The 21651-nt window shown below is 36.1% G+C and overlaps 1 protein-coding gene across 1 annotated transcript; it reads left to right on the top strand.

The window, feature by feature from the left end:
• Positions 1-5134: 5134 nt before the first annotated feature.
• Positions 5135-21231, top strand: LOC140152684 (uncharacterized). The gene is made up of 10 exons (XM_072175142.1): positions 5135-5329; positions 8792-8913; positions 9304-9417; positions 10282-10332; positions 10489-10557; positions 11722-11881; positions 14095-14286; positions 14723-14827; positions 15719-16644; positions 19530-21231. The coding sequence occupies exons 1-9, from the start codon at positions 5230-5232 to the stop codon at positions 16639-16641; spliced, it is 1836 nt and encodes a 611-aa protein (XP_072031243.1). The 5' UTR covers positions 5135-5229; the 3' UTR covers positions 16642-16644; positions 19530-21231.
• The last annotated feature ends 420 nt before the right edge of the window (positions 21232-21651 follow it).

Consider the following 21651-nt stretch of genomic DNA (forward strand, 5'->3'; position numbering starts at 1 on the left):
CCTGCTTAACGCTTAAAACAAAGTTTTTCATGTTAAAAGAATATAAATATTTGCATCAACATATAATCGATCCATAAAAACCATGATATTAAGAGATATTTCGACTCTAAAGACATAAAAAATAATTGAATAACTGATAAAAACAGAAATACATAAGAATTGTATGTGATGTAAGCGCAAGGAGCAAATTAAAAAAATTGTAAAAAATTGAACATTTCTTATGGTTAACTATGTCTACCAGCAGCAAAGGACGCCCACGGTTACTGAAGCCTAACATTGGACGTCCAAGATGCATCTTGGACACCCAAATTTATGCACCTTGGACGTCCAATGTTATGTGTATAATCTTAGACGTATTTTGTTGCTGTCGACCTTCCATAGTTTTAGTTCTCATACAGTTTTTCTATGCTTTTACGGCGTAATATCAAAAGGAGCCCCGAAAATCTGGGATAAAATCGCTTGGCGCCCCCCCCCCCAACTTTGATTATTGCAAAACTCGTTACATTCGTTGATATTCATGCACGCATAATAACAAAACATGAGATATAATTAATGCTCATAAAGAGATCAATGGACTTTGATCAGGCATCGTAGTGTAGTGTACATCGCAAGGAAGTGGTTATCATTGCTACACTATTTATAGCATTACAAAAGTTCACTGACCAACAATCATTGAAACTCCGAATCCTCGGTTTTCAATTATCATGATTATTAAAATCGGTATTTACACAGCCGTGACGTTAGTCACGGCTGTGTCTTCTTCTTACAGGTTCTTTCTTCTTCTTCTTCTTCTTCTGTCAATTTTTACATTGCTCTAGCACTCACATGCTTACATCGATTTTGACCCAACTTAGTCACAATGATCATTCACCGTGCACCTACCAGTTACATGAAACTCATGGGGTCAAAGGTCACGCAGAGGTCATAGGGGTCAAAAACGTGATTTCAACTAAAAATACATCTTCTCCCACAACTTACGTAGGACAGCGACGCCACTAGCACACATGCATTGATATTACCCAGTGTCTATGTGGTGTACATAGATGTGGGGTCAAAGGTCATTAAGGGCTCACTTCCGGTATAAAACGAAATACCTTCAAAAATTTTTATTAGCTAAACAAACTATAGGGCAGTAACGGTATGTTCACATCTGAGTTGCAGTTACCTAGTGTATATGTGATATTTTTATATGGGTCAAAGGTCATTAAGGGGTCACTTCCGGTATAAAACGAAATAACCTTTAAAATGCATCTTCTCCCACAAATTACGTAGGACAGTGACGCCACTTGCACACATGTATTGTAATTACCTAGTGTCTATAGGGTGTACACAGATTTGGGGTCAAAGGTCATTAAGGGTCACTTCCGGTATAAAACGAAATATCTTCAAAAATTTTATTAGCTAACAAAACGTAGGACAGTAACGGTATATGCACACATAAATTGTGGTTGCCCAGTGTATATGTGGTATTTTTTAATTTGGGGTCAAAGGTCATTAAGGGGTCACTTCCGGTATAAAACGAAATACTTATAAAATGCATCTTCTTCCACAAATTACGTAGGACAGTGATACCACTTGCACACATTCATTGGTGTTACCCAGTGTATATGGGGTGCACACAGATTTGGGGTCAAAGGTCATTAAGGGGTCACTTCCGGTATAAAACGAAATATCTTCAAAAAAATTTATTAGCTAAGAAAAACGGAGGACACTAACGGTATATGCACACATAAATTGTGGTTACCCAGTGTATATGTGGTATTTTTTAATTTGGGGTCAAAGGTCATTAAGGGGTCACTTCCGGTATAAAACGAAATACTTATAAAATGCATCTTCTTCCACAAATTACGTAGGACAGTGATACCACTTGCACACATGCATTGGTGTTACCCAGTGTATATGGGGTGTACACAGATTTGGGGTCAAAGGGCATTAAGGGGTCACTTCCGGTATAAAACGAAATACCTTCAAAAAAATGTTATTAGCTAAGAAAAACAAAGGTCAGTAACGGTATGTTCATATATGAATTGTGGTTACCCAGTGTATATATGGTATTTTTTTTATTTTGGGTCAAAGGTCATCAAGAGTCACTTCCGGTCTGAGACGAAAAACCTTCAAAATGCCCCTACTGCTACAAGTAACATGGCATAGTGATGCCACATGCAAATGTACATTGACACTAGCCAATGTCTATGGGACTTTCATATATTTTGGGGTCAAAGGTCAATAATGGGTCACAGCACGGCTGTGTTCGTGGTCTTAGACCACAGCTAAGTCTAGTTTTCTTTGTTTTGTACATGTGTTTATTTATTCAATGCTATTTAATGAACAAATAATAATAAAATAATAAAAGTAATAATAATATAATTATTTAAACCTTTGATCACAACACAAAAATTTGCGTACCTGGAATTTTCAGTCGACACTTCGACTTTCATCAGCAGACTGGCAACCCAATTCAGAGGTCAGCGACCTTTCGGACACTTGACCCCAAAATCGGGTCGTACACTCTAGGTAGCTTGTATCGGCCCCCGTCTCTGTTCAGCGATGGCTGGTTCACTCTGATATAAGGTTTAAACCACTAAATTATGTTTACTACCAACACAGATGAACTTTCATTCTAATATAATTATTGCAACTTTTGGTCACTGGAGATCCTTCTTTGAGTTGGCCTAAGCGTGTAGTAACTCTTATGCATAAATCGGGAGAGACCAATACGGCGGAGAATTTTTGCATGATTTCATCATGTGTTGGAAAATTATTTCATCAGATTTTGTCTGAACGTATTCCTGATTATATGCTCCGCAATGGACTCCGAGACCTAATTGGCAAAAAATTAGTAAAATTGATCAAATTAGTTGACGATCCGTTCCCGGCCTTATAGACATGCACCTCATGTTCATTCAAAAGTTCGAAGGCAAATTGATATAATGTAAGATCAGGGATATTCGGGAATATAAACTAGTCCTTAAAGTATTCCTGTTTGTATGATACCTAAACCAAGGACAAATACCTGGCGTTTCTGTATCGATTTCAGGATATTAAACAGTTTGGAACTGCGTTAAAACTGGCCCTTAGCTCATATACATAACGCTCTAGACAGTCTGGGGTCTAACGAACCAAAATACTTTACAACTTTGGACTTGGCCTCTGGCTATTGGCAAATAGGCCTCGAGGAGCAATCTAAGTCTAAAACGGACTTGTCACCTAAGACGGTCTGTATGAATTCAATGTTATGTCTTTTGGTCTTCATAATGCGCCAGTAACCTTCCAGCGAGCGATGCAAGAAGTACTGCGTGGGTTAAATTGGAAATTGGTATTCTGTTACTTAAATCTTTATTAGCAGTTTTTAAGAACATTCGGACCATTTAAAACAAGTATTTGATACACTAAGAGAAGCAGAATTAAGGTTACAACCCATGAAATACATTTTTGGACAAGTATTTAGGGCACTTCGTAATCAAAGATGGCACAACTACAGATCCCGCCAATCTGCAAATTGTTAAGGATTATCCTATTCCAGCCAAAGTTTCTGAAGTTCGTTCTTTTTTAGGTTTTGTGGGGTATTATCGCAGATATATCAAAGATTTCTGTCAAATTGCTGACCCCCCTCATTATTCAGAAAGAATATTCCTTTTCGTTGGAATACAAAATGCATTGAAGCGTTTGTTTAATTGACGTAAATTCACAATAAATTTCTTAAACGTATTTCTGTTTCATCTTGTTCATTTCGTGTTAGCCATTCCCTTTCTTGTTCAAAATTCCTCCCATTTGGACTCTGCTTTTCCCTTTGATTAATTTCCTAGTTTAGCTTCATAATAATATTAATAAGCTATAATAAAATAAAAACCAAATCCACTGCGTTATTTATTCTTAGTACGTACTTTTAAACAAAACAAATGTAAAGTAAATTTAGCAAACTCAAAAATTGAAGCAAAATGCAGTAACAAGACAATACTGGGCCCCTCCGTAGAAGGCGCCCGGAAAGAAACCAAGATCCGCCAATATACCCATCTTATCCACGATCTCAGTGGTGAAGGTTACAAATGTCGGCTGTTTTGTAGGCAGTCTTGGCCTCATAACTCACGAAAACGAACAACTGAAATCCAACTTACAAGCAAGCACGAAGAAAGTCAAACCTCTAAAGAAGGAGCTCAGTCAGGTCGCCCTCCTTTTAAAGGAGGATTTCGTGATCCTAGTATCTTCTTTTTTATGACATTTTCAGTAGATATCCATGAAAAAAATCTTATTCCCAAAATTTCAGTTGATTCCGATTTTGCGTTTCCGAGTTTATGCATTATGTGTATTACACTGCTCCATTAAGGCCACTGTTGTAATTTCGTTCTGGTATACCAAAACGAAATTCAAATTTGGCGATATTTTTGCTAGACGAATCAAACTGCAAGAAATATTTGGTACATAAACATTATGTAGCCAGAGGTGTCCAGTGATATAAAAATCTCAACTTTTTTTGAGAAAAGTGGGGGACGAGGCTGTGGATCACGATCTGGAATGCGCGGCACAATGCTGCTAGGAGAATTGCTCCTACATAAAATGCTAAGCTCCTTCTCTGGAGAATTTCTCTTTCTTTTGCCTCATCCATGCCTTTTTTGTTTGTTTTTTGTTTTTGATGAATTGTGTTTTAATTGTACTTTGTGCTCTTTTTGATGTATGATTCGGGCCTTTCCAAACCATATTCTTTTCTTTTTTGTTGTTGTTTTGAATAAAGAGTGATTTGATATAATAATAATAAAAATAATAATAATAATAATAATAATAATAATAATAATAATAATAATAATAATAATAATAATAATAATAATAATAATAATAATAATTCATTTCTTTTTCTTGTTTTGAATAAAGAGTGATTTGATATAATAATAATAATAATAATAAATATTATTATTATTATTATTATTATTATTATTATTATTATTATTATTATTATTATTATTATTATATAATTTTATTAAAAGCAACCTCAGCAAACTTGAATAGGTACTACATGTATAAGGTAAAATGTATTTTACTGTTTAATATGACCTAACCTTGCACATGTACAAATTCATTGAACCATAGTTTTCCATCGAAGAATTACTGACCCCAATCTCGTATGAGGAACTTGCCGATTGCAACCAGAAATTACGAGTCGCCATTAATATCATTAATCACTGTGCTCAAAGTAAATGATACTAATATAGATTACCTTTTGCACTTGAGTTTACAATGAATCGGATTTTTAAGAAGTCGCCTTTGTCGAGATCAAATGAACAACTTAAAAAATTACGTGATTTGCTGCGTGTCAGTCTAGAATGTGAAAACGATGGTGAGTTAATTCGGTGAAACCGAGTCAAAATAATCCGATATAATTATTTACATGGATACTTGAATAGAAAGTATCTGAGTATTTACTGTGAAATATTTCATACAATAATATGCAGTTAAAATGTTTTATTATAGCAGTGAAAACGACTTTTTCTATGGTATAACAGAGACAGTGAACGTGATTTTATATACCACGATGGAAATGGAAGTGAAATGTAATAAAGTTAATTTAATCCAGTATTTAATTAATGGGCTAAGTTCTTGATATTGCACTCGTGTCATAGTGTTATCTTTTTCAATTGAAAAGTTCTAAAATTAAATATGCACTTTTCCGCAGTGGCGGCGGAAGCATTAAAATTGATTATTTTTTTCACGCCAGTGAAATGATGCCACTTGCCCCACATTTCATATGCACAGTTTATCCCTTACATATCCTGTGTCTTGCATAGCTATATAGCCCACCAACCCTGTAGTTAAGAGGCTAGGAAATAATTCCTAATATCTCATACCCTAGTTTGTATGCCTTTATCTAATCTTGCCCCACATGACAACTTAATATTTAGCCCTTAAACCCGGCAAAGAGTCTGTTCAGTGTAGGAATTTTTTAGCCTTTTTTTATAAACATGTTTGCAATTGGCTTATAGCCATCACATGCTGACAATACACATAACTGATTGGTTATTCAAAACTAGCAGGTCATGGTCAGGCCTAATCACAAAGTAAACATATCATCTGTATAGAAAACTATGCAGCACAAAACTAAGTCCATTATCTATAGTTAATTGAATGTTTATTGACTCTTGTAATAACCCATGTGTATAAACCTGTATAATATTGGTGTTCATAAAAGCAGGACTATGAGACAGATATCCCTGACCCTGACAAAAGCTAGCAAGAACAAATGGCTGTGTAATTTGTTTACTTTAGTGATAAAGCATCAGGCATCTTGCATACAATTTTCTTCGTAGTTATAGCCAAATTTGTTTCCTGTAGGTGGCTTAATAAAAAAAAATCCTTTAAAAAGAAATGTGGCGCCCAATGTGAGCTTGGTCGTGATGTGGTGAATTTCATGGTGTTTGGATTTGGTATTATTATCTCTTGCAAACCCGGTGACACCTCATTATAGAAATAAGACCTGTCGATAGGTTGTAAGATAGGATAGCCTTTTCCAGGCACGAATTGGGCCATATATAAAGAAAGTTTTGCTACTTTGCAACGCAATAAAAACCTAAATGCAACATGAGATCCTGTAGGTCACTCCCGAGGTGGCTTAAAAAACTAAATGCAAAATGGTGTTTTTTTTAAATATTGTTTTCCAGACGCAAGACACAGGTATCATTACTAAGCCTCACTTATTTAATGTCGAATAAGTGCAGAGTAGGTTAGATATGAATATGAAATGTTAGACCAAAGTAGCTCAAAGTACATATACGATACACCTGATCCGTGAACTTGTCTTTTTTAAAAACAAATTCTTGTTTGTTTTGAAATATATAAACCCGCATCGCAATAATAAGATTTTTGATTAAAGTTTGAAACAAACAAGAAAAAAACCAACGTTATTCCTACCTCGAAATTTTCAGGTGGTTACTCCATCCTTCATCAGCGAGACTGAGATTGTGATGTTGATCATCCCGTCGTGACTTTTTTTTTACCTACGACTTGATCCCATCCCAGTCTGTCCTGGAAGTCTCAATGTGCACCTGTCTTTGTTGATTGTTGTTTGACTTTGATTTGTACTGCTTCCTTGACGCCTCTTTCAAACCACCCGTGGTTTCTGTCCAATATCTTGACATTGGACGTTTTGTAAATTTATATCACGCTGCTTTTCGCCAGCCCATTCGGGGCTGGTACCTGTTTCAGGTTTGGGGTCAGTTTACTCAAGAGATTATATTTTAGTGGTATTGGAATGATTTTTTTTTACTTTTTGTGGTTAAATTTTTTTAAAATATTTTAATTCGATTTGTTAGGAAAAGTAAGTATGTTTTGCCGTTTCAACGAACGAAAACGAGTGAGTATTACCAAAGTTATGTTTGAACTAATTAATTATGACTTTAAAAGTTTAAAGGCCTAAATGTAACAATAATAGTTAATATATATAGCATCATATGGTCAGCAGAAGAAAATCTGACATTACCTATGATGTCATATCAGTGTCCTTGACCGGGGGTCCTTACTCCTTGACCACTGAACAGCGTGATATCATGTTGATAACAGATCTATAGAATCAAAATCTACATCATATCCCCGGATCATATCACAGATTCTCAACAATCTGTGATCATATGGACCATATTGATGTGAAAGTAGTTATCTATCATATCCTGTGTCGTTTTATGGATAAAAATGACTCAAAATGTTATTGATGAAATGGTTGCTATCATAAACATCAGTTTTGTCTTTTCAACGGAAAAATCCGATGCAAAATAAAGTTTTTAGGGCCTAGCTATAATATGGGCATAATTTATGCATAGAGTATTGAACAATGTACCCCATTTGACATGCACTTATAGATAAATAAATTGTCTTACTTTATTAATTTAATAACTTCTTTATTATAAATAAAATGACACATAACTATTTGATTCATAAAATTACATTCAACAAAATGATTGAAGAGAAAACACACAAGGCACTAGGCAGACTGTTATAGAATGGAGTATGTAAGATGCCATGTCCATAGCTTCGCAGGAGTTTCCGACTAGCAATCAACATGATCAGCACATTCAGAAAAACACAGTTTAAGAGTGAAGATTGTAGTGAGTAACCAGTCCTTTATAAATGTGCTGGCCACTATCTATTATAATATAGTAGGCTTAAACTATACATTGCGAATTAATTAAGTTATTTTAAAATAAAATGTACATGTAAGTTAACTCAAACCGGCAGTGTATATATCGAAAGCAGTGAAATCGGACATTCCTAAGCGAAGATATTGAGTTCGTAAGTTCTGGTATTACAAAATTGGAAATTGAGATATCGTGGGTAAAAAGCTGAAAAGACAAAAAAACCCAACAACAACAACAACAACAAAACAAACAGACCAGAACAATTTGGAGTACATGTAATGAATTAAAAGAGTTGACATGAGATTAGGAATTAATGTTTTCTGCTGTTTCAGTGTGCATGTTCTCATCGTTGATGGTTTGGTGGACTGTCATGTAGATGTAAGCGTGATCCTAAAAATGCCTTTCACATTGACCAAAACTAATTACAAGACCTCTTCTACATTGAGGCTGGCTTTCCCTTTTAAAGGGAATTTTTATTAGAGTACTACTCTCTAAATGTAAAAAAGATGAGTATTTATTCCCCAAAAGAGTGAAAACGGAATAAATTTAAGTTATGACTACGGTTATAGTATACTCCCAAAACTGATAAACATGAACACTATTATGTATCAATCACTCAATTATGATTTTATTTCTAAATGGCTAAAATGGTTTTGAATATCTTGATATTTCAGTGGCCAAGGACCTATTCAGATGGGCATCCCTCGAATCCAATTACAATTTGAGAATGGTGTTCTCGTGTTTAACAGACTTGACTGACGCCTATGCAAAATGCATAAAACAGCAATCGGATAAGGTAAAGAAAAATCCTCTTTTAACAAATACCAAATATTCCTGATACCTTAACTTTATCAAGAAGCCATACAAACTCTACCCGCAGACGAGCATGCAGAATTCATAGATGATACATGGCCTCGCCGCTTATTTGACAAATACAGAGAGCAATTCGTCGCTAGGTTGACATAGTGACGAATTACGAAAATGGTCATTTTGAGAATTCAACACAACATAAACCCTATCCCTACGGTCTGTGTGGGCAAAACAAAACCCTTTACTCAAGCAACATTATTAAAGTGAACCGTTACAGTGAATGTCAATCAAACAATTCTCGCCTAGACCTACTTTGTGTCCAAGATTTTGCTCATGTCTGTATACAATGCATAACTCGTTCTTTTTCTTAATGCAGCTTCACGAATTCCGTGAAGTATTTAAAACGATTGCAAAAGAGGAAATTGCGCTGAGTGAAATAGAGAAAAGCCAGAACCGAGCTAATGAGGTCGTGTCAAGTCTGGAAAAAAAGGTTTGTTTCTCTCAACATTGTCACATATTTGTATCACATGGGTTCTAAAACAGGTTCTGGGGTCTAATTTTGTGTTGAGTGAAATAGATAAAAGGAAGAATCGAGCTAACGAGATCGTGTCCACTCTGAAAAAAGGTTGTATCAGCTCTCAACATTGTCAGAGATTTGTATCACATGGCTTATGGGGTACATGTACAGTTTGGTCCTATACGGCGCTATCGGTGCCCCGATGTGTACCGAAGGCTCGTTATATCGTACCCTGAACATTTGCATGATTTGCATCGTTACATAACGAGCACCGATAGCGCTATAAGACCAAACTAGACATGGTGCCTTACGAACGATCTTATACGCATGTTTTACACATAAACATGATAAATACGGTCCTTTGAGTAGCGCGTACTGATTTTAACACGTCCCTTTCAATCATAATACTTTGTGTAGCGGGCCTCGGATCAAACAAAGGTACACTATCAATTAGTATATCCTATCTAAGTTTTTCCAGTTTCTTATCTCTCGACCCAGCGAAATTTTAGTTGATTTGGTAGTGGTCTTCATGCTTTTTCTATTTCTGCCTAATTTGTTTTTCTTTTAACCTCATGTTATCTTGTGAATTTTAAATAGGTCTACCGTGGATTTTTTCATGGGTACAAGCGTGTGTTCCATACAGACCAACCTAGATATTAAAACAAACAATCAAACAAATAAATCAAAAAACAAACAAATAAATCATGAGGGATATACATTTTGGTGCGTTTTTCGTTGTGACCCGGGGTTGGCTTTGTCCTTCTGTTCTTCATAGATAATACATCAAAATCTACCAAAAACAATCATTAATTGTTTAATGTTTTCTAAATATTTTAGGTGCAGAGAGAAAGTAAAAACCAAGAAAATATCAAAGCGCAACTTGAAGATGTAAGTATATTCTATCGATGGAAAGTGGAAAATAAATTTATTTATTGTTTAACTAAAAAGGTAAAATCTAATACTGTACAATTCTTTACTTTATTTTAGAACTTTAGAAATTCTTCATCAGTGATGCATTTAATATTCACATTTATTTACTTACAGGCCGTAAATAAGGCAGATACAGGACAAAAATATCTTGACGAAAAAACAAAAACTTTCGAAATATTCAAAGTAAGTAATGATGCTATAGTGTTTGGTAACACTTGTGTGTCGCAAAATACATGTAGTTCCCATATATGATTCATGTTTAAGATGGAAAAGCATATGTGAATAATCTACTTTGAATTGAATTGAATTGAATTGAATTGAATTGAATTGAATTGGATTCAACATTTTCCGTGGTATTTTTTAGGATAACAAGGGGGTCATGGGAAGACCAAGCCACCTCATTCGACGTTAAGAGATATCTTCAGTGATGGTCTTGTTTGTTCAATTGTGTGCCTGATCTCCTCATTCCATATCTTATTCATTAGTTGTACGCCAAGGATGGACCTAAGGCATCTCATTTCAAATACTTCAAGCTTGGTTTGGTCAGATTTACGCAATGTCCATGTATTGGCTCCGTATTTGGCAATAGAGTAAAGATTCGATTCTGTAACTCCTCACTTCCAGTGTTCTTGATATGTATTGGTGTGACCATGTGGTGCGTTTTAGTTTCCCAAATGGTTAAACTGGTCGTCTGTCTGTTACATCTTAAGTGTCTTCAGGAAGGTTTTGCTTGGGTTGCAACTAGTTTGACCTTTCTATGATTTGAGCCTATGTCCGCTAACACAATGAGGCCCTCCTTCTTAGGCACCTTATGTGTAACTGCAAGACACTTATAAAATGTATCACCAGCAGTTTCATTGTGAGCATTGTATGTGCATAGACGTAGTTTCATTTACAGAACCCTCCTTCTTTTTCAATTGGCTACAAGAATTCTTGGTTAAACTGCTATAACTATAATGCACTGGATTGTAGAAAATAAAGTTGGAAGCTGGAACTGGAGAATTTGAGATATTACTGAATCTATTCCCTCTCTCCCGATGTCATTTGTACTGCTGGATGTTTTAATATACTCATCTCTGTTTATCAGTGACTCAGAACCAGTCAGTGAGTTTAACTTAAACCGAGGATGTCTGCTTCATATCGTTGGCTTCCACCAGAAGTATATCCCAATCCCCTGTTATTCGCAGTGTTCTCATTTTTCATGTTCATATGATTGAGATATATACACCCTGTATTAACCAAAATAGGAAGAGCATATCCGTATCGGGTGTTCATATATTATTGTAGGTCCCTAACTGAATGATAAATACAAAAATTTTGATCAAGCAAACTGCTATACCTTTTCAGGCTGAGAATATCCGTAGTGCATTGATCAAATTCAATAATGACTACATGAATATCTTATCCGATATGTTGACGATATACCAGACAAGAATGGCAATCAGTGAAATGTTGAGCGGAACACCGGTCTATTCTATCGACGAACTCGAGCAGCTAGCGGAAGATGGTAAGTAAACATACGTTATTTACAAACAAATGAGTGTACACAATTTGATAAACAAAAGCAAAAACACAACAGGGAGTATAATATAACGGGAAACAACAACTTATGGCAGTTGAAGTTGAATTACGAATTTTCTTGACCCAAAGGCTGGTCGTAAAATTGTTTCGGCCTAGTTTATTTATTGGGAGCAACCTTCTTTTAATACCTTGATCTTTATTCTCAAATCTCACTCTCGATGATACTCTCCTGCCCTTCTCTTCTTCTCATCATGCTCATTATTAGCCTTTTTAGCCTGTCTTCACATTTTGTTTGAGACTGGTAAATCACAAAGTGGTGGAATATAAGTATAGAGCTAAGTAGGTAGGCCTACCTATTTAGTATTTGATAATATCAATTCTAAATATGATATACAAATGAAATCGGTGTAGTTTACTTAAATAATCATTAGGAAAGGCGAAGAGCGCACAATCTGCTTTTGAGTAGCATTTACGTTTTATGCAAATACTGTGCCTCCCAGATTGACAAGATCTATTTGAGGAATGTGTACACTCATAGAAATTGTTCGTTAGCATTACTCAGTAAGTTGATGTAAGTCGTTGCGTCAACTTTCCGAGTAATGCCAACGGGTACAATTTTGAGTAACGCTGACTCGATATCATTATGTTGGTCGCACTCATTTGCACTTACTTTATTGAGTTGTTACAACTCAGAAAATGAAACTAGGTTAGCATAATTTTCTAGAGGTGTGCTATAGTATACAAAATTTTGCACTGATTACAAAAATAAATATTTGAATATTGCTAATTGTGCAGAAAATGATCAAATTACGTGAATTAAGTAACAAAGTACCAAATTGGAATAACTCAAAACAATAAGTACCAGTAACTTAATATGAACGAGTTACATCAACTTACATGTTGAGTTACAATAACTCAACTAATTGGTTCTTTGAACCTTGTTTATTTTTCTAAGTTCCCTGAACTTGAATTCAGGCAACGACTTACATCAACTTTTTAAGTAATGCCAACAAAGTTGATTAGTTGACGGCACTTTTTCAGCATTTTTTAAGTTCGGATAACTAAAATGAATTTTGTTTTGGCAACTTTTACACTATTTTTGAGTTGTCCAAACTTACTCCTTTTGAATTGCGCCAACAAGGCGAACAAGTCATTTCTATGAGTGTACTGATTTATAAAGACTGCACAAAAAGTAACGCAGCTGTTATAAATACGTCTATAGCTTCAGAACTTACCATTGTTTTCACAATATTTCAACAAAGAAAGAAGGATGATTCATTTACGCGCATTTTGATACCCCATTTAGCTCGTTCAATTGTCCCAACACAGCAGTGTTTTAAAGAAAAATACCCATATTTAAAAGTTGCAGCTATTTGTATTAGTTGTTGATTAGTTGTTTGGTTATCAAACACTTCCTTCACCCAATGGAATTTGGGGAGCTGCACAGATATATGGTGGATGTTACAATCTAAGTGCGGATAGGTTTGCGATTTTCTGGCTGCACAATGCCTAGTTGATGCGACCTGAGTGTGATGATTCATCATGGCAGCGAAATTACAGCGCTTTGAACACTCCGTGATCTGTGGTAAGGCGAAATTTATTTATTTATTTATTGATTGACTGATTTGAAGTCAGCGCGATGATGTAGGTTTTACGTGCCACAATGCTTGTATAATAACCATTGGTTGGAAACTGCAACTTTTTTTTAAAGCACTACTGTATTACACTACTACAAATGGGGTATCAAAATGCGCGTAAATAATCCTTCTCCCTATGTTGCAATATTGTGAAAAGAATTACAATTTCTGAAGTTATAGACGTATTTATAACAGCTGCGTTACTTTTTGGGCAGACTTTGGATTAGGACAATTATTGCCCTTTATAACCAAGTCAAATTTTCATATACACTTCTCTTCTATGCTTTAATCAGTCAAAAGGAGACAAATCAGAAATATGACAGTATTTTATAAAGTCGTGCAGTATTTGTTTCAAGGGCACATAAACAAAGTTGTGTAAAACACTGTGGAGTACCATGTGAAGCGTCCTATTCCGAAATTGCCAACAATCTTAATATGAACAAAATTATCTTAATAATAAAGACAGGCTCTATGTTCAAATTTCCAATACACCCTACCAACTGTATGTAAATAACGAAATGATTAAGCATGTTTACTCATAATTGTCTTATTTTTTGTACAGGTAATCGTCTTGTAAAAGAGACACTTAATAAATTAAACATGACACTACCAATGCGAGATGGTTCGTTAGACAGATTCAAACCCACAGACTCACCGTCTTCCTCTCCGAAAACTCCAAGACGGATACCTAGTGACAAGCAACCCACACGGTCAACGCCGTCTTCGACACCGCCTCCACAACGATCTTCACAATGTAAGTATACGTGATGAAAGGTTTTGGGGTTTTTTCTCTCTTTTTCTTTTCTGATAATATGTTGGCAGAGCTCTGCTATGTTAGCATGGTTAGAGGTGAAGAAGAATAGACTGTCCAGAACGGACATTAATGATAATAAAAAATAATAATATTTATAATGATTTATTTGAATTACCCCTTCTTGTTACAAGAACAAGCATTTGAAAATACATTTGAAAGCAGCAAGTGGTAAAATAACAAGAAATTTATCAGGAATCACATGATCTGTCAGAAGGAACAAAGCAATATGACAAACAACAATGGTAGAGGCAGTGGGAAGCAGTGGAATCCTAAGATATCCACGTTCATACATTTTGTATAAATTTTAATATTGTTAATTGCTTTGTTTTGTGAATTATTATTTTCGTACTATTTTTATATTCACAATCGTTGACAGGTAGATCAACCTCTGACAGCTATTGCTCCGATGACGATATGGATAGCCATATATACACCGATCTCAATCTAGATAAAGAAGAAGAGAAAAGGGTGCTGCCTGATGGTAAATAGAAAAGTCTGCTTGTTTCTTTGTTTGTTTCAAGGACGATACGTTATCTTCATTCACTAAAAGCATATGGGTAGACCATTCAGTTCGTCAAGATCCCTATATCTACGTGTCAGAAATTGCCATAATAGTCAGAGCGAATCCGCTAGTTCTTCAACAGCCAGATAGTTTGGGAGTTATGGTCCAGGCTTCACATACATATGTTTACACATACTCCACTGTTGCACTGAAGACCCGCAGTTTGAAATTCTTTGGCAGAGCAGACTTCCAGATCTTGCTTAGGCTGTTGCATGCTCTCCAAGCGGCCGGCTTGCGTGTTTTGACATCATGCTCTGTGCTAGCCATCCATGCTCCGAAATATTTGAAGTCTTTCACCTCATCTAGCTTTGTACCATTATTTGTGCTGATGTTAAATTGCTGATCTTGGAGCACATGTGGCCGAGTGGATAAGGCGCCCGACTCATAATCCATAGGTTGCGAGTTTGAGCCCCGCTCGTGCCAACGTGTTGTGCCCTTGGGCAAGGCACTTTATCCTCATTGCCTACTGGGGGATGAGGTTGGGTTGGATTGGATGTTTGTACAGTTGTTTGTTTCAATGTTGCAATATTGGCGCTGATTAAGCTGCTGCCTGCAAATTGTATTGTGTCTGTTTAGGTGTGTTTAATGTACAATTCTAGCAATTTGACCAGCGGGTCACCATTAAAGTTTGAAATAAAACCTTCTTTTTTATCTTGGTTAAACATATTAAAGGTCATGAATTGTTTCTTTTTGGCATTCATAAACCCATAAACCATGTTATAACCATGTATTCAAAGGATATTTACGTGAAAAGAAGAAATTTATCATTACCAATAAAGTAACACTTAAAATTGTATTTTCACTCAACAGAAGATGGTTTATATGTTGAACCAATCGCCGAGAGTCTTTCCAAACCTAGACTCCCTCCAGCTAACCAAGCCCCGCACACATTGGAACGCCCGTTATCGCCTCCGCCTCCACCACCAGGTCCTCTACCAAATAATCCTGTAGCCAATGATTCTCATGATGAGCCATTCTCTGAAGAACCCATACTGAATTCTCCTCCGTCATCACCCCCTGATAATTTTAAGGACGCACTTGCTTCTATGATAATGAATCGAAATTCTGATAATACTGTGGTTTCAAGCCGTGGACAATCGGCTTCTAAACAGAGCCTTAGTAGAGATCATCAGGCCCAATCAAGCTCGACAGCACCGTCACCATTGCCAAGGAATAAAACACATGGAGGACATTCACCATCTGGTCTAGTTAGGTCACAATCGCCTTCTACACATACTCCGCCTAGTCCATTGCCACGGAATAAAACGCACGTCAGAGAACAATCACCGCATAGACAAGATAGAAGTAGGGATCAGACTCCGCTTAGTCCATTTGCACGGAGTAAAACGCACGAAAGAGAACAGTCACCGTCTGGTTTATGGAGGTCACAATCACCGTCTAGGCTGGACAGAAGTAGAGACCAGACACCGCCTACTCCATTGGTACGGAGTAAAACGCAAGGAGGAGACCGGTCTCCTTCCAGTCCTCTGAGGTCACAATCGCCTGCTAGATCAGGTACAAGTACTAGAGACAATAATCTGCCTAGTCATTTGCCAAGGAGTATTGTGCATGGGAGGGAGCAGTCTCCTTCTAGGCCGCTAGTTTCACAAAGCCCGAATTCCCGTTGTAGAATGCCACCGGTTAAAGCTCCTGTGTCTAAACCAAAGGCGAGCTTTGATGATGATGACGATAGTGATGAAGACCAAAGTCATGAATATGACATACCGGATTAACAGGTACGTACGTAAAATAAAAATGTATTTTTATAAACTTTGTGATATAGTAGGCCTACCATTTTGTACTGATGTTGCAGAGACTCAAAACTGCGAGTAGATCATTAATTTTTATGGGTCCTAGATATTTAAAGAAGGATTTTGTGATCCAAGCATCCTCTTTTTATGATATTGTTCAGTAGATATCCACGAAAAAAAAACTTATTCCCAAAATTTTAGTTGATTCCGATTTTGCGTTTGCGAGTTATGCATGATAATGTGTATTACACTGCTTCATAGGCCACTGCTGTAATTTCGTTCTGGTATACCAGAACGAAATTCATATTTGACGATATTTTTACTAAACGAACTAATCTGCAAGAAATATTTGGTACATACACATTATGTAGCCAGAGGTATCCAGTGGTATAAACATTTTAACTTTTTTTTATAGAAAAGTGGGGGGATGAGGCTGTGGATCATGAAATGCCCTTTTAACTGATTTGACATAATGTGCATCTTCAATGTAAATGTATATGTATATAATAGAGGAGTATTCAGATATGAGACATCATTCTGTGAGCAACGAAAGATTACCGTGAAAACAGGTCAAGATGCGTTTATGACAGTGACTTCAACTTCAGTCCCCGGGGCTTCAGTCACTACAGTCACTATTAAAATAAAAAGATGATTCTACTGGAACTCGCTGTGCTTTTTAAAGCAAACATTGAAAACTCTCACAAACCTAAGGCCGACAGATGCTGGTAGCCTTGTAGGCGATATTGCGGACACTGTACAAATACAGTTTGATTCCTTTTCAGGTTGGTTCAAGAGGTCCGGCACACCAAATTACATTCCGAATATTAAATAATTTTTAGTTAACAAGTTCGCGATATAATACAACTTTTATGGCAAATTATTAAAAAAGTTTGATGTGTCTGATGTGCTCACATGTCTCACAGAAAATACTGTGGAAACGTTGCTATCAGATCTCTTACCAACTCCTGCACATAGTCACAAATCAAATACAAAGATCTCAAGAATGACATCTCTAAATGGCTCTTACGTCTGCATTTTCCATCTCCATGATCTCTCAGGGAAGAAATGAAACAGAGTGGAATGTCAATATTCTCAGTTAGCATACTAGGTTGGCATATCTCTGGCCTGGTGTTAAATTTAGCTTTGTTTAAATCATTATCATCTATATCTTTCTATATTAAATTGAAGTTTATGATTTTTAGAACGAGAAAGCATCTTGTAATCATGGTAATTACCACCATCGCTGCTCACGTTGAACGACTTTGTAAAATCTTGGATAAACCTGGTCTCTCTAATATTCAATCTATATCGCACTGAACCGCATTCGATATCGCACTGAATATACGACATAAATATTGTCCTTCGTGATACCTAGAGTAGTTCCCGAACCATAGCTGAACTATGTGGTTCAGCTGTTAATGTTACATTAACCTACATTACTCTTGCTTTCTTGCCCTGCGGGGCCCTTATACTGGGATCCCACTTAGAGTGAGTCGTCGTATGGGAGTCGCCAAACGCGGGCCTGCGTCCTTGATGTTTTTTGTTGTTCATACTTGTTCAAACAGCCCGTCACCCATTTTATAATATTTTTTTAAAAACTTTTAACCCCCAAATTCCCCTCAATCTTTAGGCCCTGTCCTATATATATCGGGGCTAATTTATAGTTTAAGCTTGTTGGATATCCACATTTCGTGGTTCTTGTATCGTGACCTTTTTTTCAGTTTCCTTCACGAATTTGCCGTAGAAGTAGTGATGTAACATGATAAATTACCATAGCGTTAGGTGAAAATAATTTTTGAATGTATAAAACAGCCTGCACTATTCACCTTTCATGCCGGTGTAAGTGTGTAAATCAACGATTGAATAATGAATATAATGTGAAATTTCTTTAGCCTAACATACTGCAGTTACTGTCCGTTTTCCTATACACAATACACAGTGCTCTTTCCCATTGACGCGTGACCTCTACAAATAGCCCTACGTTAAAAGTATGGGGATATGACTAGTTAACGTCGCTGTGTGAAAAATAACCGGCCAATATTAAAAGTACTCTTCTAAAGTTCTAGAAAATATAGTTTTTAACATGTCCTAAATTTTTAGCTAATTTAGATGTTTGGAAATATTCGTACTTTGGTGTTTTAGTTAATGTTATAGGTAATAGTACATTGCCTAGTTAACGTCGCTGTGTGAAAAATAACCGGCCAATATTAAAAGTACTCTTCTAAAATTCTAGACAATATAGTTTTGTAACATGTCCTAAATTTTTAGCTAATTTAGGTGTTTGGAGAGGGTCGTACTTTTGTGTTTTAGGAAGGATATGTAAACGACAGATAACACCAAAAATATGAAGAAATTATTTCCAAACCGTGTTAAGTCAACAATCATTATGTTGCTCATTTTCAAGAATGCTGGTTTACAAAAAGCACGCCATTGTCTCATTTCGTGAACAATGGTACACATACCATTGTTTCCTTTCGTTTCCTTTATAATCGGTTACCCAACTGAAGCTATAATACAAACTTTATTGCGATATCGCACATGAAAACAGTCACATGTGCACAGCCAGCGAAGATCCGATTTAATCAGTTGAGCTGTTTCAATGAGTGTTATCTTGGTTTAATAGCTTTTAATGGGGTTAAGTCCTGCAAATGAATTCTACTGTAGACATGACTGCATCATGATTAAGATCCTTTGATAATCTATGGTGCGACGCAGAGGTACATCGTACGTCTCGTGAAGGGCAATACATTCACAAATTGTTTTCACCTATTGCTATGGTAATTAACCCTGTTACATCATACTTATATGGCGAAAAGTATTAATAAACTTCTTGCTTGAACTTCAGCCTTGCTCTCATTTATCATTCGCAGGGTAATGAGAAGCCAGTATACAGTATCAAGACAAGGATGTGTAAGCAGACAGGCAGTGGACAAATAGACATGATAGATACATACTTAGTCCAGAGCTTACTTTCCATCAATGACACGTTACGAACTTTAAGAAATGGGTATTCTGCCATTGAAAGATGATGAAAATATATATATCACAAAGAAATGGGACAAACTGGTTCCCGACTTAAATATTGTTTTCACAATTATACGTACATTATAATTTAATATAATAAACATGGATATGTAAACCATCGAAGTTTATATTCAGGTATTTAAGGTTTTTCAGTAAATGGTAAAACTATGTGGATTACTGCTATTTATTTATTTATTTTTTTATATATTTATCAGTTTGTTTATTTATTTACAAGTTTCAAAGTATTGACCTCTGAGTTTCACGGCATACCCTCACTTTCGATCATTGGGTACCCGATCATCAGACGGATACAGAAATACACAATTATAAGCTCAAGTCAATCTACGATACATAATAAACTACAAAGCAATTTAATAAAACAGACTTGACATTTAATATGGAATATTTCTACACGAAGTGCCAAGACTAATTTGTAAGGGGTCTGCATAAACCGCACGGGTTAAATATTTATTGGGGTGTGTCGGGAGATGCTGACAAATAATTTTTGATAGAAAGTGTGCTTTCCATGAGTTTACATTATGGCGCTCATAATGTAGTGCATTTGCCTAAGATGGCGGATTTAAGGAGGCTGAATTCGAGCTTCGTGGGGGTGGGGTGGGAGGGGGTGGGGAACACAATTTCGGACTTTAAGCAATCAAATTTATTTGGGTTTTAGGTGAAATTTCCTAAACAATTGGCATTTGTCACAGCTGAATACACTTGTTATGTACCTTTTTTTTTTTTTTGGGAGGAGCTTAAAAATATAGCTTTTCAAAGTGGTACGAACTCAGATTTGAATGTCCCCACTGGGGTCAAATGTTATAAACTTACGGTACAAAAACAACTGCGCGGATTCCGTGTTGTCCAATGAACTCATGCTGTTTATTCATGTACAGTAAGTTTATAACACTTGTATAACACAAATTTCCTGAGTACGTACCACTTTGAAGAGCCATTTTTTCAAAAGCTCCTCCCACATTCAAACTGGTACATTACACGTGCATTCAGCTGTGACAAATGCCAATTGCTGACAAATAACAATAACAGACCAATATTGCATAAAGTACGAAATTGTGTCCTCCACAAAGCACAAATTTAGCCTCCCTAAATCCGCCATTTTAGGCAAATGACCTACATTATGAGCATCATAATGTAAACTCACGGAAAGCATACTTTTTATCAAAAATTATTTGACACCATCTCCCGAAACACCCCAATAAATATTCAACTCGTGCGGTTTATGCATACCCCTTTCAGATTAGTCTTGGCACTTCGTGAATAAATAGTAAATGTCAAGTCTGTATATACAAATATTCGGGCAATTATTGTTACATGAGTATTGCTAAGAACTAAATTTATCTAAGAATAATAAAATATTATCATAAAACACATAAGGGCAAGAAAATTCATATGAGCCTCAATTTGAAAACTAAATGGTTGATCGCATGCCAAATTTGGAAGATGCAGTCGAAGCAGAATTTATTTCTGCATATTATGACACCTCATTTGTTGCAATGGTCTTAATATTGATGTCGCATATTGATTGATTGATTGATTGACCAATTTTGTCAATAACGAAGCATTTTAGCCAGTGCAAACTTTTTTGACTTGTTTTTGCATTTGCGTTAAAATCGGAGTATTTTTAATTTTTGGCCTTTTGACCTTTTTGCTTATAACTCAAGAACGATATGTCGCAGGTAGGTCAAACTATTCTTTTTCTGAATCTTTGCAATGAGAGGAATAATTTGGTGTTCTTGTTAACCAGATTTGAGCAACATTGAAATTTGACCACTGTGTTGACCTATAACCTTGAATATGGTCGGAGTGCGGGGAAATATTTTTTGTTAACATCTTGAATGTGTTATATAGGACCATAAAAGGAAGCTAAAAATTTGATTTGGTAGAGACCTGGGGGATGCACATTAAACCCTTGTAGATACTGGACTACAGTACGTGAGATCCAAAGGC

Source organism: Amphiura filiformis, chromosome 5 (assembly GCF_039555335.1).
Source record: "Amphiura filiformis chromosome 5, Afil_fr2py, whole genome shotgun sequence".
In the NCBI taxonomy this organism is placed as follows: Eukaryota; Metazoa; Echinodermata; class Ophiuroidea; order Amphilepidida; family Amphiuridae; genus Amphiura; species Amphiura filiformis.